The following is a 15,981-nucleotide window of genomic DNA, read 5'->3' as shown; positions in this document are numbered from 1 at the left end:
TTCACAGTTGCATTAGATGGAAAGGGGGAGCGAATTTTTGGGGGAAGAAGCAGAGGCTTAGCACACACTCATGTGCTTGCCATGTATAGTCATGCACAGTATTTAGAAGCCAGTGGGGTTTTCAGGTTTAAGTCTGTAATGCAAATACATTCAGCATCACTAAGGCTGGTTGCCCTTGGTGGAGTGTAGGCAGTCACAGAGAATGCACATGGTGGTGGTCTGAAAAAACAGCTTGGACATGTGCATTTAAATAAAAGAAAAAAAAGTGGTTTCATAATGTGTCAGTCTGTAAAAGTGATTTCAAATTGTAAAAAGAGATTTTCACTTGGCCCGAAAAAAAAAGAGCAGTAAGTGTGCTTTCAAATTGGCAAAGAAATTTCGTTTTAGGACTAATGTGAAAACATGACTCTGTGTGCATAGAGGAATTATAGGCAGAGATTTATTGCGTCTTGCTCTGGTGATTTCACAGTTGCATTAGATGGAAAGGGGGAGCGAATTTTTGGGGGAAGAAGCAGAGGCTTAGCACACACCCATGTGCTTGCCATGTATAGTCATGCACAGTATTTAGAAGCCAGTGGGGTTTTCAGGTTTAAGTCTGTAATGCAAATACATTCAGCATCACTAAGGCTGGTTGCCCTTGGTGGAGTGTAGGCAGTCACAGAGAATGCACATGGTGGTGGTCTGAAAAAAAAACAGTTTGTACATGTGCAATTAAATAAATCAAAAATAGTGGTTTCATAATGTGTCAGTCTGTAAAAGTGATTTCAAATTGTAAAAAGAGATTTTCACTTGGCCCTAAAAAAAAAGAGCAGTAAGTGTGCTTTCAAATTGGCAAAGAAATTTCGTTTTAGGACTAATGTGAAAACATGACTCTGTGTGCATAGAGGAATTATAGGCAGAGATTTATTGCGTCTTGCTCTGGTGATTTCACAGTTGCATTAGATGGAAAGGGGGAGCGAATTTTTGGGGGAAGAAGCAGAGGCTTAGCACACACCCATGTGCTTGCCATGTATAGTCATGCACAGTATTTAGAAGCTAGTGGGGTTTTCAGGTTTAAGTCTGTAATGCAAATACATTCAGCATCACTAAGGCTGGTTGCCCTTGGTGGAGTGTAGGCAGTCACAGAGAATGCACATGGTGGTGGTCTGAAAAAAAAACAGTTTGTACATGTGCAATTAAATAAATCAAAAATAGTGGTTTCATAATGTGTCAGTCTGTAAAAGTGATTTCAAATTGTAAAAAGAGATTTTCACTTGGCCCTAAAAAAAAAGAGCAGTAAGTGTGCTTTCAAATTGGCAAAGAAATTTCGTTTTGGGACTAATGTGAAAACATGACTCTGTGTGCATAGAGGAATTATAGGCAGAGATTTATTGCGTCTTGCTGTGGTGATTTCACAGTTGCATTAGATGGAAAGGGGGAGCGAATTTTTGGGGGAAGAAGCAGACTCTTAGCACACACCCAGCTGCTTACCCTGTGGAATCATGCACAGTATTCACAAGCGAGTGGGGTTTGAGGTTTCAGTCAGTAAAAGTAACCAATTCTATTGTGGACTAAATAAATTAATCAAAAAATTTTCGTGAACCAAAATGTTACAGAGAATCTGTGAGATCTGGACAAATTAAACTTTAGAATTTTATTGGATTACCGTTGGTAATTTAATCCAAACAAAAATTTAAAATTACTATTTGGCCTAAAGGAAATGAAATCAGATGTTTTTTGGAGTTATTTGAGATATAATATTGTGATTATACTTCTGAAACAAACATATCAGACGGTATTTTAAAGGAATAAGTATTGGTATTAGATGATATTTTTTTACAATATTATGCATTTCTATAATGTTAAGTTTAAGTAAAAAAAGAATCAGGGCTTTTTTAATACAATCTTTGTGATTGGTATTTTTTTTTGCCCGCTGTAAAATGATGAATGCAATTGCTTTCACAATTTATAGTGAAATGCAATATATTCTGAAAACAGCAAAAATAAGGCAAAAATATTTTTTGGAAAAAAATGTAAATATGTATACTGTATTATAAATTGTTAAAAAAATATTAATACTTTTTTCATTTTTTTCAGATCGATATAGAAAATTTTCGAAAACTACAACCATTTTTAAAACTATTTTTAAAAAAAACAAATGAATAAATATTTTTTTGAGTGAGTATGGTAAGTCAATAATAATAATTGTAGTCTCTCAAGGACCTTGTAATGTGATAATTGATTTTTAGTGTTTTTTTTAAAAAATAAAAAAAAGGTACGCGCACCGTACGCGTACGGTAAAAAAAAAAAAAAAAAAAGGTTTTAAAAAACATATGTAAAAAATGGATGAAAGGTAAGGTTGGCTCTTAAAAGAGCCGTTGTGTTCATGCAGGGACAGAGGAAAGAAAGATTGGGAATCTTAGACGGTACGACAAGTGTGCTGATCTATTTTACTGTTCACTAGGGAAACACTGGTCTCCCTATAAGTAATTAGATCGTGACAAGTGGCGCACCGTACTTCAACCCTCGCAAACCGAGGGTTAATTTCCAGAGGGCCAGCAGAAGGAGATGCTCCCCCCACAGATGAAGGGCTCACCTGACCTGCAGAGGAAGGAGTCAGCCCTGCAGATGATGGTCCAGGCTGAGCTGCTGTGGATGTACTGGCTCGTCTTTCTGAAGAGTTACCTCCAAAAAGATGACCATGTGTCCTTCCGTGTACATCCTGGAGGTGCCTCTTCATGGTGTGATTCCCAAAGTAATACTTCCTGTCAGGATTACCTCTAGAAAGTACACGCTTACACAGACAGCAAGTAACTAAGGGTGCATTCACCTTTTGCTGGCCTTCTGGAAAAGTAAAATAATCCCAAACATAAGAAGGCTTTTGTTTCCTCGATCTCTGCCTCAAGACAGTGCTGCTGGTGCTAGCCTCACTCTCAGAAGAGCTCTGCTGTTCTGCCATCGTATCCCAAAGACAAACCAGCTCCTTCTCCCAAGGGATCACAAGCAGAAATGAGGGGAATGGGTGTGGTGTAGGAGAGTTCTAGAACTGAAAGTAGTTTCAACCAATCAAAAGTTGTGTTTCATGATCACATGACCTACCGTACGCTTACGGTACGCTTACGGTACGCTTACGGCAAAAAGTACGCGTGCGCGTAAAAAAGACAGGCGCTTGCGCGCATGCGCATAACAGTCACTCCCCGGCACTTCCGCGTAACGTGCGCGTGTGGCGTAAGCGCGCACGCGTCCCACGTGCAGTACGCGCGGCTACGCAAAGTGCGTAACTATACGCAAGCAGCGTAGATAGATTACGGACGTTGCGTAAACCGTACGCTTACCGTGAGCTTACGGTACGCGTACTAAAAAAAAAAAAAAAAAAAAAAAAAAAATCTGGAAATAAATTTTACGTTTATTTTAAAAAATATATTAAAAAAAAATATTTAAGGATTTTAAAAATTTAAGCATAGTCTTTATAAAAGGAAAGAAAATTAAATTAAAAATATGTTTGAAAAAAATGAAAAAAAAAAAAAAATTAGCATTTAAAAAACCTTGCAAATTCACTGAAAAAACCATGGGTTTCACACACGTTATAGTTAGGAATTAGCATTTAAAAAACCTTGCAAATTCACTGAAAAAACCATGGGTTTCACACACGTTATAGTTAGGAATTAGCATTTAAAAAACCTTAGAAATTCACTGAAAAAACCATAGGTTTCACACACGTTATAGTTAGGAATTAGCATTTAAAAAACCATAGAAATTCAGTGAAAAAACCATAGGTTTCACACATGTTATAGTTAGCTGGACATTTTACTCGTAAAAAACCAATGAAATTGCCCCGTTATAGTTAGTTCAGCTAACTATAACTCGCGCGCCCGCAATGCACTGCTGATGACGTCACATATTACATCACTCATGACATGGTCAGTGACATCACTCATGACATCACTGATGACATCTCAAATGACATCACTGATGACATCACTGATGACATCATCCTTGTGATAGAGTGGCAGACCTCCTCTCACCCTAATATAAGCTTTGATACACACATTCAAAAATAGAGACTAAAATTTTCAAAACAATGGACATACCAATACCAGTTACAACAACCTCTTCAGTAATTCTAAGATCCACATACACATCCACTCATTCACCAACAGTCCTATACAGTCACTCATACATGTACTCACTCATCATATGTACTCATACACCTATACATCCTGTTACACAATGCCACTCATCCATAGAGTTACTCACACACATAGTCACTCATGCTAATAAAGAATCAAACATACATTTACTTGCATATACAGTTATACACACACCACCATACTTACTTCTACGGAAACTTACACATACTTAGTCTTTAAAACAATCACTTATAGAAACACATACTTATTCATACAGGAACTCTTTCAATCTCTCACTCTCACATATACTCACATATATACACCAATAGTCACATATACTAGTTTAAAACATATGTAGTTACTCATAAAGACACTATTGAGACAGTCGTTCACTCACTAACACACCCATACACACACTCATCCACCCATACAGTCCTGCACACATGCTGTGTTCAACACATACAAACAGTGAGTCACTCATTCATGCACCTATGCACTACGTAATACCCCCCACCAAACCATGCAGACACTCAGACTGATACTCAAAAAACCAACTAATAACCTATATAGACACCCATGTAGCTACTCACCAACCCATGCAGCCACTTATACACAAAGTGAGAGACTGATACAGATATTTACATATTTAAACATTACTCACTAAGCCATGTATTCACTATGATACACTTAATCAGTCAGTTACACAATCAATTTTTCAAAAACAAATCATCCATTTAGACACTTATATACCCATTTATTCTTCCATCGACCTTGAGATATACATATATAAAACATATTTAATTTTCAGAAAAACACACATTCACTGGATGATGTCATCAGTGATGTCATCAGTGATGTCATTTGAGATGTCATCAGTGATGTCATGAGTGATGTCACTGACCATGTCATGAGTGATGTAATATGTGACGTCATCAGCAGTGCATTGCGGGCGCGCGAGTTATAGTTAGCTGAACTAACTATAACGGGGCAATTTCATTGGTTTTTTACGAGTAAAATGTCCAGCTAACTATAACATGTGTGAAACCTATGGTTTTTTCACTGAATATATATATATATATATATATATATATATATTACCTACTGGCGGTCGCCAGTAGGTAGTTATAGTTAGGACCCCTTTTCCATAGGAAATCCGCAACATTCTATTTTGAATAACTTTGGCGCCGGTCGATGAATCCTCGCGAATTTCTCAAAATAGGTGGGGCGCTACGCTCCGCTCCTACCCTGAAAGTCTCGGGGGGATTCGTCAAGCGGGGGCTGAGATAAAAGGGGGGTCCCAAAACGCGTTTTTCCCATGCATTTTTCCATAGGACCTTTAGAACGAGCTACAGCCCGAACGGCTGAACAGAATTACTAGAAATTTGGCAGAGAGGTAGTCCGTAGATCAAGGAAGTGCCTTTTGTAGGTTTGGTGTAAATCTGTTCAGTAGATTCTGAGAAAATAGCCTTTAAATCAATATATATATCTGAGCCCGCTTACGGTACGCTTACCGTACGCTTACCGTACGCGTACGGTGGCGTGCGCGAGCGCGATTCTGATTGGCTCTTAGATCTTAGTAAACATTCGAATCGGCCGAAACCAGGAAGCGGCGTCCGCCATTTTGTCTCTCGCACTGAGTGTTATTTATCAAACATGATGCCCAAAAACATGTTACGGGGCTGTTTTGACAACTCCCTCCCACATAGTCATGTTGAGGGAGTCCCCAAACATCCCCCAAGAGCAAAAACGGTTTTATTTTTTTTTCGGCAATTTCGCCGAGTACGCTTACCGTACGCTTACCGTAAGCGTACGGTAAAAAATAGAAATAAAAAAAACACTATCCACACTTACCCCACCCCCTGTGCTTTTGGTGGCCGTAGGCCACCAAATGTACATGGCTTATTACATTAGTAAAAAAACTATATTTTGGCAACATGAAATTATAAAATCGAAATAAAAAAAACACTATCCACATTGACCCCACCCCCTGTGCTTTTGGTGGCCGAAGGCCACCAAATGTACAGGGCTTATTAAAGTTGATAAAAACCGTGCACGGAACGCACTGCGTTAAGTGGGCGCGCACGCCTCGAATGGCGTAAAGTAACTTAGCATTTAAAAAAACGTACAAATTCACTGAAAAAACCATAGGTTTCACACACGTTATAGTTAGGAATTAGCATTTAAAAAACCTTGCAAATTCACTGAAAAAACCATAGGTTTCACACATGTTATAGTTAGCGGAAATTTTACTGATAAAAAACCAATGAAATTGCCCCGTTATAGTTAGTGCTGGCAACTATAACTCACGCGACCGCAATCTTCTGCTGATGACATATGTGTTTTATAAAAAAAAATATTTGTAATATATGTATAGCTAAAAATGTATGGAAGAAGACATGGGCAAATAAGTGTCTAAATACAGTATTAGCATCAGCAGAGGATTGCGGTCGCGTGAGTTATAGTTGCCAGCACTAACTATAACGGGGCAATTTCATTGGTTTTTTATCAGTAAAATTTCCGCTAACTATAACATGTGTGAAACCTATGGTTTTTTCAGTGAATATATATATATATATATAAAACATATTTAAATAACGAACCAAACCACTTTCACTGGATGATGTCACTGGAGATGTCATCAGTGATGTCACTGACCATGTCATGAATGATGTAATATGTGACATCATCAGCAGTGGATTGCGGGCGCGCGAGATGTAGTTAGTACAACTAACTATATAGGAGGAATTTCAATGGTTTTGTTCGAGTGAAATGTCCAGCTAACTATAACACCCCTAAAACCTATTGTTTTTTCAGCAAATTTCTAAGGTTTTTTAAATGCTAATTCCTAACTATATCAGGCCTGAAACCTATGTTTTTTTTCACTGAATTTCAGTGAATGTGAGTGAAAATACACACACACACACACACACACACCCTATATAGAGAAAGATAGATGGATATGAGCATGCTCCAGGTCCATTCACACAGTGCTGAATTATTAAGTGCCTACGATCCAGAAAACAAACTTAAAACAGTGTTAGTTATACATGCCGTACATAAGAATTACATTAAAACCAAAGGATTAAACATCATACCAATATTGTACAGCCAGAGAGGAGTCTTTCCTTGTGTGAATCCAGAATCTAGCATTCCACCAAATACATAGAGTACACCCTGAAAATATAAAAAGTACAGAGACTCAAACATGTTGTCGCAACAATTTTTTCATACTATAACAAATATCTAAAAGTGATAGAAAATCAAGCGCTCTATGAGACGCACCAATTAAGTAGCAGATATTTGTACCAGATTAATACGGAACTACTGATGATTTCTTATCATGGCATCTCATCTTAAAGAGATTTCATGATCTTTTTCTTTAAGAATTTGTGAAGCATTTCGTAATCAAAGGGGATGATTGGATACTTAATAATTTAGAAACACAAACAAAAGTACATCCCAACAAATAAAAGAGGCAGAAAGTATAGGAAGAGAAAAATACAATAAAGAGAAATAAAAAGAGGAAAATGAACGACACGTTATAGCCGGAGTCATCAAAGTAATTTTTGAAGTCGACAGAACTTCCTTTGATCTGGGCCTGACCAAATAGGAGAATGATTTTTGAAATCCACCTAAAATGTTTTAGGAAAATACCAAGTCTAGCAGGTGGGAAAGCACTAAAAACCTGTTTTACGTTTTGTGCATTGTATTTGCTATGATGCAGTCCCCAAACCAACATTCAACTGTCCAGCAACCTAATTTAATGTTCACCCTTCGCTTATTTTTTAATTGAATGAGGTCATATTGGTTAAATAAATGAAAAAGGCACAGAGAAGCACATGAAACCTCAGCCCTTTTGAGGTCCTATCGATGAAGCCTTTCCTCCTCTTTAGATTGATGTGAAGGAGGAGAGAAAGTAAAATGGGTGATGGACTAGTCCAAGTGCAAAGGAGGATCCACCTTTGGCAGGAAAGCAGCCCTGGTTCTCAAAACAGGAAGTCGTGAAGGGGGTCTTAACACTAAGGGCCTGCAACTCACGAACCCGTCTAGCAGATGTTATAGCCACTAGAAAAATTGCCTTACAAGTAGTCTTACTATGTAAATGTTCGAATGGAGAACAAATAAGGTAAGTAAGAACCAAATTAAGATCCCACTCTGGCATAATGAACGGAGTGGAAGGGTATTTGTTAGTATGTACCCTAATAAATCTTAACACCTTAGGTACTTAAACAGAGAAGATTGATCGGGTAAACAAAGGATTGCCGAAAGGGCAGACAAATAGACCTTAGCCGTTGCAAATGCATAGCCTTGCTGAGCCAAGGAAAGGGAAAACCTTAAAATATCAGACAAATGGGCCTTTAAGGGGGGGGGGGGGGTCTATAGAATTTTTCCCACACCACTTTACATACTTAGGCCATCTGCCAGCATAACCTGACTTGGTGGAGTCTCTTCTGGCCGATTAAATAACATTCACAACATCAGGGGCTTTATTTACTAAACAAGAATCACTAGCCGGTTGGAAAGCCCTTTTTGTATACATGCCTCCCTATCCAGGCCAAAGCACAAGAACCATATGGCTTGTTTTAAACTAACTTTTAATTGCTGCTGTGTCAGAGTGAAGACCAAAGAAGGATCTAATTGCAGTAAGTCTGCAGGTGCCACGAAATGTCTATAAATTAATAAGTTTTTTTTTGGACTGTCTAAAATGTATTTTCTCATACAAAACCTTAGAGAACTGTGATCACTCTTTGCTAAGCACAGGGCTCAGCTCACCACCCCTGCGATAGATACCCTGTACAAAAGCACTTCTCAACCCAAATTCTAACCTTAAAGCTGCCTCCGAGTGAGCTGGATTAAGTTAGGCCAAGCTTCTAAGGACTCTGTCTTCCATTATATACTTTAAAAAAAAAAACATTTCGAGACATCAATTAATTCTATACCGTAGAATAAAGAGGAAGGGATCTTAACATGATAGACCTCCAATGACTTCTCCCAGTGGCCCTATAAAGAGCACCCAGACATTTAGCCTGGGAATTAGCTTTAGTGTTATTATTCTCCATGCAGGGCTTTTTCACCTAAATTCCCACACACTATCTTCCCCAGAAAAATACATGATTTCACAATTTCTAGCTTCTGATCACGCAAAGACCATACAAAGAATAAGACTCCTGTCCTCCCTCTCCAAACCCAAATAGATCAGATGGGGAGTACCCCAAAGATCCTCCCTCAGCCCCACGCTCTTCAACATCTACATGGCCACCCCTCGCAACCATCGTCAGAAAACACGGACTCAGCATAGTATCCTACGCCGATGACACCCAGCTCATCCTCTCCCCTCACCAAGGAACCCGACATTACCAGGCACAACTTCCAGGAAGGAATGAAGGACTTTGCATCCTGGATAAGCAGCAGCTTTCTGAAGCTCAACTCGGAGAAAACGGAAGTCCTCATCCTCGGATCCACCCCTCCGTACGTAACGACGCCTGGTTGCCCCCCACCAGCATAACTCCCACATCCACGGACCATGCCCGCAACCTCGGCATCATTCTCAACTCTTCCCTCACCATGAACTGACAGATCAACGCTGAATCCTCCACATGCTTCAACATCCTCTGCATACTCCGCAAGACCGTCACATAGATTCCCCCCAAATCCAGGAAGACCGTCACCCATGCACTCATCACCAGCAGGCTAGACTACGGAAACGCCCTCTATGCCGGAATCAACACATCTCTATTCCACAAACTCCAGACCGTCCAGAACGCTGCAGCCAGACTCATCCTCAGCAGCCGACGACAAAACCACATCACCCAGCACCTACGAGACCTCCACTGGGTCCCTGTCAAAAAAAGAGTGACCTTCAAGCTGCTCACACACGCCTACAAAGCCCTCCACAACACCGGACCCCAATACCTCAACTAAAGAATCTTCTACGCCCCCAAGAGAAACCTCCACTCCGCTGACCTAGCCTTGGCCGAAATACCCCGCATCCACACAGCCAGAACGGCAGATCCTTCTCCTACATTGTGGCCAAGACCTGGAACAACACCCCCTTAGCATCAGACAAAGCCCCACACTGCAAGCATTTAGGAGGAGCCTCAAGACTTGGCTCTTCAAATGACAGAGCTGCCCGAAACTCCCCTCCACCCAGCACCTTGAGACCCTCACGGGTGAGTAGTGCACTCTAAAAATCCCAGATTGATACAAAATTTCCATATTTCGGCTTCTTCCTTCGTTGGCAATTCATAAGTTTACTTTTAGATACATACATTTTTAAGTAATTAGCTTTAGCAAATTTTTGTAATGCCTGCAGACGGCTATTTAGACCTTTCCCGGTAAGATCAAAAATGTTGTCGTCTGCATAAAGTAAGTACACAATAGATTTCCACCCAACAATCGGAGTGATACCCTCACTCCGGGCCAAATACTCAGGAAGATCTGAAATATATAAGGAAAAGAGAAGAGGGGCAAGCAAACACCCTTGTTTCAACCCATTTATAGTAGGAATTGCTTGGGATAGACTCCGATCCCCATCCAGGAGAACTCGACACCAAGTATCAGTGTGAGGGAGCAAACTAACTCTAAAAGGGTACCCGGGATACCCAAATGTAAAAGTGCACGTTCCCCTAATTGCAAGTTCTATCTCTTTTTCAGAAGGCGGATCATACAAAGCAGAAACTTCCTTTACTGTAAACTTAATTAACCACTCCTTTATTTGCCACATAGAGACCCTGAATAAAATCTGCCCATCTAATTTCTTCAAAAGACACAGGGAAGGAAGGAGCTCTTGCTCCACAGCCCTCCGCGACTAGTGCCCAAAAGGTCCTCGTCTGACCTTTTACTACCGCTTCCCTCAATTTTATCCAGAACCTGTCCCCCTCCTCCTTTTTCTAGACAAGCCTTCAATCAGCAACTCCTCCTTTTTAAATATCAACATCTTAGTATATCTTTTGAGGACATAATCCAGATATGGCTCCATAACTAGGGTGTTTACCTCCCGATTTAACAAAAGGAGAGGGTGGGGAATCCCCAACCAAATCCTGCGGTCTGAGACTGGACGTAAACGACCATCCTTTAGGGAATCAGGAAGTACTGAGAAAAGCATCCGTAATCCCATTCCTTGTTGGGGAGGAAAGGGTGGGGGGGAATTCTTAGGAAAGGTAGGGCGTACCCATTTTTGACAATATTTTAAACCCACAGATCCAATGCTATGGATCGCCAATGTGGTTGAAATTGGCGTGTCAGATGGAGTCATCGCCCAGCTGTAAATGCGGTACATAGCATTAAAAAAACAATCGGAAGGGTCGGACCCTGGAACAGAAAAATTTGGATACTTCTGCTCCTGTCGTGGAGGGGGATGAGAAGGAACTGGATCTACCTCCAGTTCCGGATCAGGACATCCAAGCAAAGTCAGTGGAGGCCTTGGACTCAAAGGTGACCCTGGAAAGGGTACTAGAGACTGGGCCGGTGTCACCTCGTTTCGATCTTCATGCGACTTCGGGGAGGAGACACTGACCTCAGAGACTCATCTCTTGAAGACAGACGTTGGAAACTACAATACCGCTTCTTATGTTTCTTCATCGATGACTTCGAGGAATGGGGAGACGGGGACTCCGAGCGAAGATGAGACGTCCGACTTCCTCTCTTCTCCTTCCGTGCCTTGGTCAAAGAGTTTCACTTCTCTCTCCTACAACAGTTTGGGGTTTATCTTTTGGCATGATGAACAGACATTGAAGACAAAATCATCATGATGATCAGTGAGTGACATTTGACATCACACTCCTTGCATGGTTTGAACCCAGATTTCCTTGACGGAGACATTTTTCCTGCAACAACTTTGAAATTTCCAGAAAAATTTCAGGAAACTCCTAAATGGAGAGCCTATCCGAAATAATTCATGCGTCAAAGGACCAGAAAAAATGGAGCTGACGTAAGCACGCCGACGAGGGCCTCTTATGGCTCCAATTACGTCATGCAGATCCGCGTGCGGAGCCATAGGCACTGTGCTGTCCTCGTCGACGAGGGAGAGCTGTGAAGGAAAGTTTCCATGGAATGCTGGTGCATTGGGATATTCAAAAGGTGAGTAATCTGAAGGTAGGCATTCATCAGAAATGTTGTACTGATTGAGTCCAGTTTGTAACTGTTAAGCAAAATTAAAACCAATGATCTATAATTATTGCCCTGGCTCATTTCTAACCAGTCAATACTTCAGACATTGTTATGGAAGAGTACAGCAAAATGCCACCTTTAATAAGGTTATGATATAACAAAGGTTATTCAGGCTAGGTTTTTCTCTAAGACAACTGAATCACTAGTGCACACTGAAATACAGGAGGTTTACCTTTCAACACCTGAAGAATATCAATGGCACCCCTACCCGATTGCACATGCTTTGGTTTTCTCGGGGACCCTTGTACTGTAAGGCTTACCAGTAGTTAAGTGACATCATCATTCCTTACCACACGACCATGCAGAATACTGTTTAGAACCTGGATTAGTTCCAAATGACCCCTTTCTTAAAAAACCCACGGCAAAGCAGGTCAGGTCCGATCTTTCAGCTCATTTCATTGCACCGTGCGGTTATGAAGAATTCTAAATTGCACACAGGATAACAGCAGAGTTCCTACCTTCAGGAGAATTATAGTCTCAGTGTGTTTTATGTCATTTGGTGCACCTTACATGAATGTGTCTTTATCGCTGTCCTGGATGACCTACACAAAGCTGTTGGTAGTGACTGAGTCTCAGTCTTGGATTAGGTTAATATGTCAACAGCTTCTGACACTGCAGACCATGAGATATTGCAAGTAGGCTTCAGGCCTTTAAAATCAAGAATATTGTTTTCCAATAGTGTAAATCTTTCCTCCATGAGACCTAAAAAAAAACGGGGGAAAAAACAATTTGAGGAGTCCCATAAAAAGCAGCTTCTTCTAACCACTTGCTCAAGGCCTACATTGACCCAGTTACAGTATGTCTGAAGTTCCTCTGCTGACACCGGTGGAGTGATGTCCGACGTGTGCTGCGCTGTGCCTGCTGCACAGGACACAATTTCTGGAAACGCTGAACCCCGTGCTACGTGCCTGCAATGCATACACGGAGCAAAAAATCGAGTAAACCACCTAAAAAGGCAAGATCCTGGAGACATTGAAGTTTTCCAGTCCCCGGAGTCATAAAAAATTACTTCTTATTGTTCTGACCTTCAGTGGGTCCCGATGGCAACTGTGCCGGCTCCCCGTTGGGAGCCGCGAGGAGCCTGGTGCGAGGCTGGAGCCGCAGCCCCAGGAGAAAAGAGATAAGGAGTCAAGGAAAGACACATCAGGGATGCAATCACCAGGAAAACAGCAGCAGGAACTGAAACTAGTGAAAGTAGAGGCAGCACAGCACGCAGTCACTCAACCAGAAGGCACAGCCGAGATGAGTGTTGGGGTGGTAAATTTCCTTTGATAAAGGGAAAGGTAGATGTGAGGAAAGAGAGGTTTGAGAGGGATTTAATGCAGAAAAAGCAAAAGGACTAGTAAAAAGTGAATTGGGATTATTAAGGTTGGTGAGGAGCTTACAGGGTCCGAGCAGGAAGCATATAGATGATGAAAAATACCACAATAAGGACTCTTTTTAAAGCAAAGTAAATCAAGGAAGGCACCAATGGTTAAAACATCAGATATACAGTACATACTCGAAAAGATGGTGCCCAGAAAAGGCAAACTACGAAAAGGGCAGAAGGGATGGCCCCCGGTAGATGCTGATACTTCAACTACAATTGGGATCCATGAAGGGAGTATGGCAACCTCTAAAGAAGAAGGGATAAGGACAACTCTGAGAAGTATAAGAAAGAAAACGTTACCCAAAAATTCCCTGCAAGATGAGAAGGAGGGAGTGTCAGTATCTAGATCAATTAACGATTTTGTGGGCAAACACTTTAAAAGAAAACAATCTGTATCAGACTCACAGATAGCAGGGCAAGTGCATAATTTGGAAGACGACAATAGTAGCCAAGGCCATTTAGATCTTTGCACATCTTCGCTGAACCAGCAAGATTTGTTAAGACAAACGAATTTTCCTTAAAACCTATACTTCGCTTATCACCTCGGCTCTTCTCCCTTTATATCACACCCGGTAGAGAAAAGCATTGCAGTTGAGAATGGAGATCACAGCATGGTCATTAGAACGGAGTAGGAAAAGAGCAGCTGCGGAGGTCAAACAATGAGGCCATAGAAGGCTCAGCGCATAACTCCTCAGTAGGGGAAATGATGACAACACCATCAGCCTCAATGTTGGACATAATGTTACAAAAATACAATGCAAGGTTTATTGGAAGTAACCATGATGAATAATGATCTCCTAAAGAACCAAAAGATCAAATACAGAACATTGTGGGAGAACTAAAAGTAACTCGGGACCATATGCCGTCTATAGTTAGACCCGTAGAAATTGTTAACCAAAATACAGAAAGTACTGGGGATGCGCTTTGGCAGATGATAATGCAGAATGTGTACATCTCCAAACGACCTATGCTTATGCAGAAACGGAGAGAACCAACAAGATAGACAGTATATACCCACGGCTAAAAAGAGGGAGGAAGATCCCAGGTAAGCGAACAGTGAAGGGGATTAATGAAAAACAGCAGACAGAAAATATTGTGGGAGGTTTCACACATGAGAATAAGCAAAAGATAAAAAGTCCAATAAGAGACGTAAAAGAAGGGAAATGGAAGGGTGTCTCTCGAGAAGAAGGTAGCAGTGGGAAAAAGGGAATAAGGAAAGATCCACAACACAAAGAAAAGTGAAAGGCCCATAGATAATCAACAGGTGGAGGGATATGGCACTAAAAGGAAAATTGTAGCCTGTGAGGAAAAAGGAAGTAAGCTGAATGCTTTACTTAGTAGGAAGGGGAGGCAGGACAGAGTGGATTTACAAGGCACAGCAAAGAATAAAGAATCCAATATGTGGCTATATTTTGAACTAGCCCAACCAGGAAAGGGTGGTAAAACAAAAAAATAGACAGCTGTATCCCTTACAATTGTTCCCAACCTTCTCTTTGCTTTCTCTAAATGTATCAGCCTGAGAAAAATAGGAACTAATGACCTTTGCTGAAGAGGAAGCCCTGCTGCTGTTCTTTGCTCTCTGCCTACTGGGGACCTGCCTTTAATATCAACTGTTCGCCGGACCCGCTTCGCGGGTCCCGCTTCACCAGCATTACCTTGGGGAGAACTGCGCTGTGTCCGTGAGGCTTGTGGTGCTCTGGGGAACTGGGTAGGGCTGCGAGCGTTTCAGCAGGGACTCCGTGTCCCAGGAGTCCCTGCCTGGCCGATTGAAAACACCTGGCCCGCTCTCCCTCTCAGCCCCGCCCCCTGCACACAGTGTGTGAAAAGGATTCTGCCTGCCTTTCCTCACTGGGACGCTTTGCTGAAGAGGAAGCCCTGCTGCTGTTCTTTGCTCTCTGCCTACTGGGGACCTGCCTTTAATATCAACTGTTCGCCGGACCCGCTTCGCGGGTCCCGCTTCACCAGCATTACCTTGGGGAGAACTGCGCTGTGTCCGTGAGGCTTGTGGTGCTCTGGGGAACTGGGTAGGGCTGCGAGCGTTTCAGCAGGGACTCCGTGTCCCAGGAGTCCCTGCCTGGCCGATTGAAAACACCTGGCCCACTCTCCCTCTCAGCCCCGCCCCCTGCGCGTCACTCTAACTATATTTCTGCCATCCCTCCCCGCTGCGCGGCAGCGCGCGGGGGAGCGCCCGGGGCTAAGCCCGGGCAAAGGGCAGGCCGTTTGAGGCCGTTCGAGGACGGTGGAGGCCGGGACCGGGCCACCCCCCCTTTATCTGTCCTGTCTCGCCGGACCTCCCTGGGGTTCGTACACCTGCCCCTTTATATATTCATCGGC

The 15,981-nt window shown here is 41.9% G+C and overlaps 1 protein-coding gene across 1 annotated transcript in view; it reads right to left on the bottom strand.

Annotated features, from left to right (window-relative positions):
• Nucleotides 1-15,981, bottom strand: part of LOC146861596 (kelch domain-containing protein 1-like) — a 347,431-nt gene that overhangs the window by 200,849 nt on the left and 130,601 nt on the right. The window contains exon 4 of the mRNA XM_085645977.1: nt 7,205-7,283. Coding sequence (XP_085502103.1) covers nt 7,205-7,283 — 79 coding nt within the window. The remainder of the gene's footprint in view (nt 1-7,204; nt 7,284-15,981) is intronic.

The sequence above is a fragment of the Triturus cristatus genome, chromosome 3_1, assembly GCF_964204655.1.
Source record: "Triturus cristatus chromosome 3_1, aTriCri1.1, whole genome shotgun sequence".
In the NCBI taxonomy this organism is placed as follows: domain Eukaryota; kingdom Metazoa; phylum Chordata; class Amphibia; order Caudata; family Salamandridae; genus Triturus; species Triturus cristatus.
The sequence above is the reverse complement of the archived record's forward strand: the minus strand, read 5'-3'. Positions and strand labels throughout refer to the sequence as shown.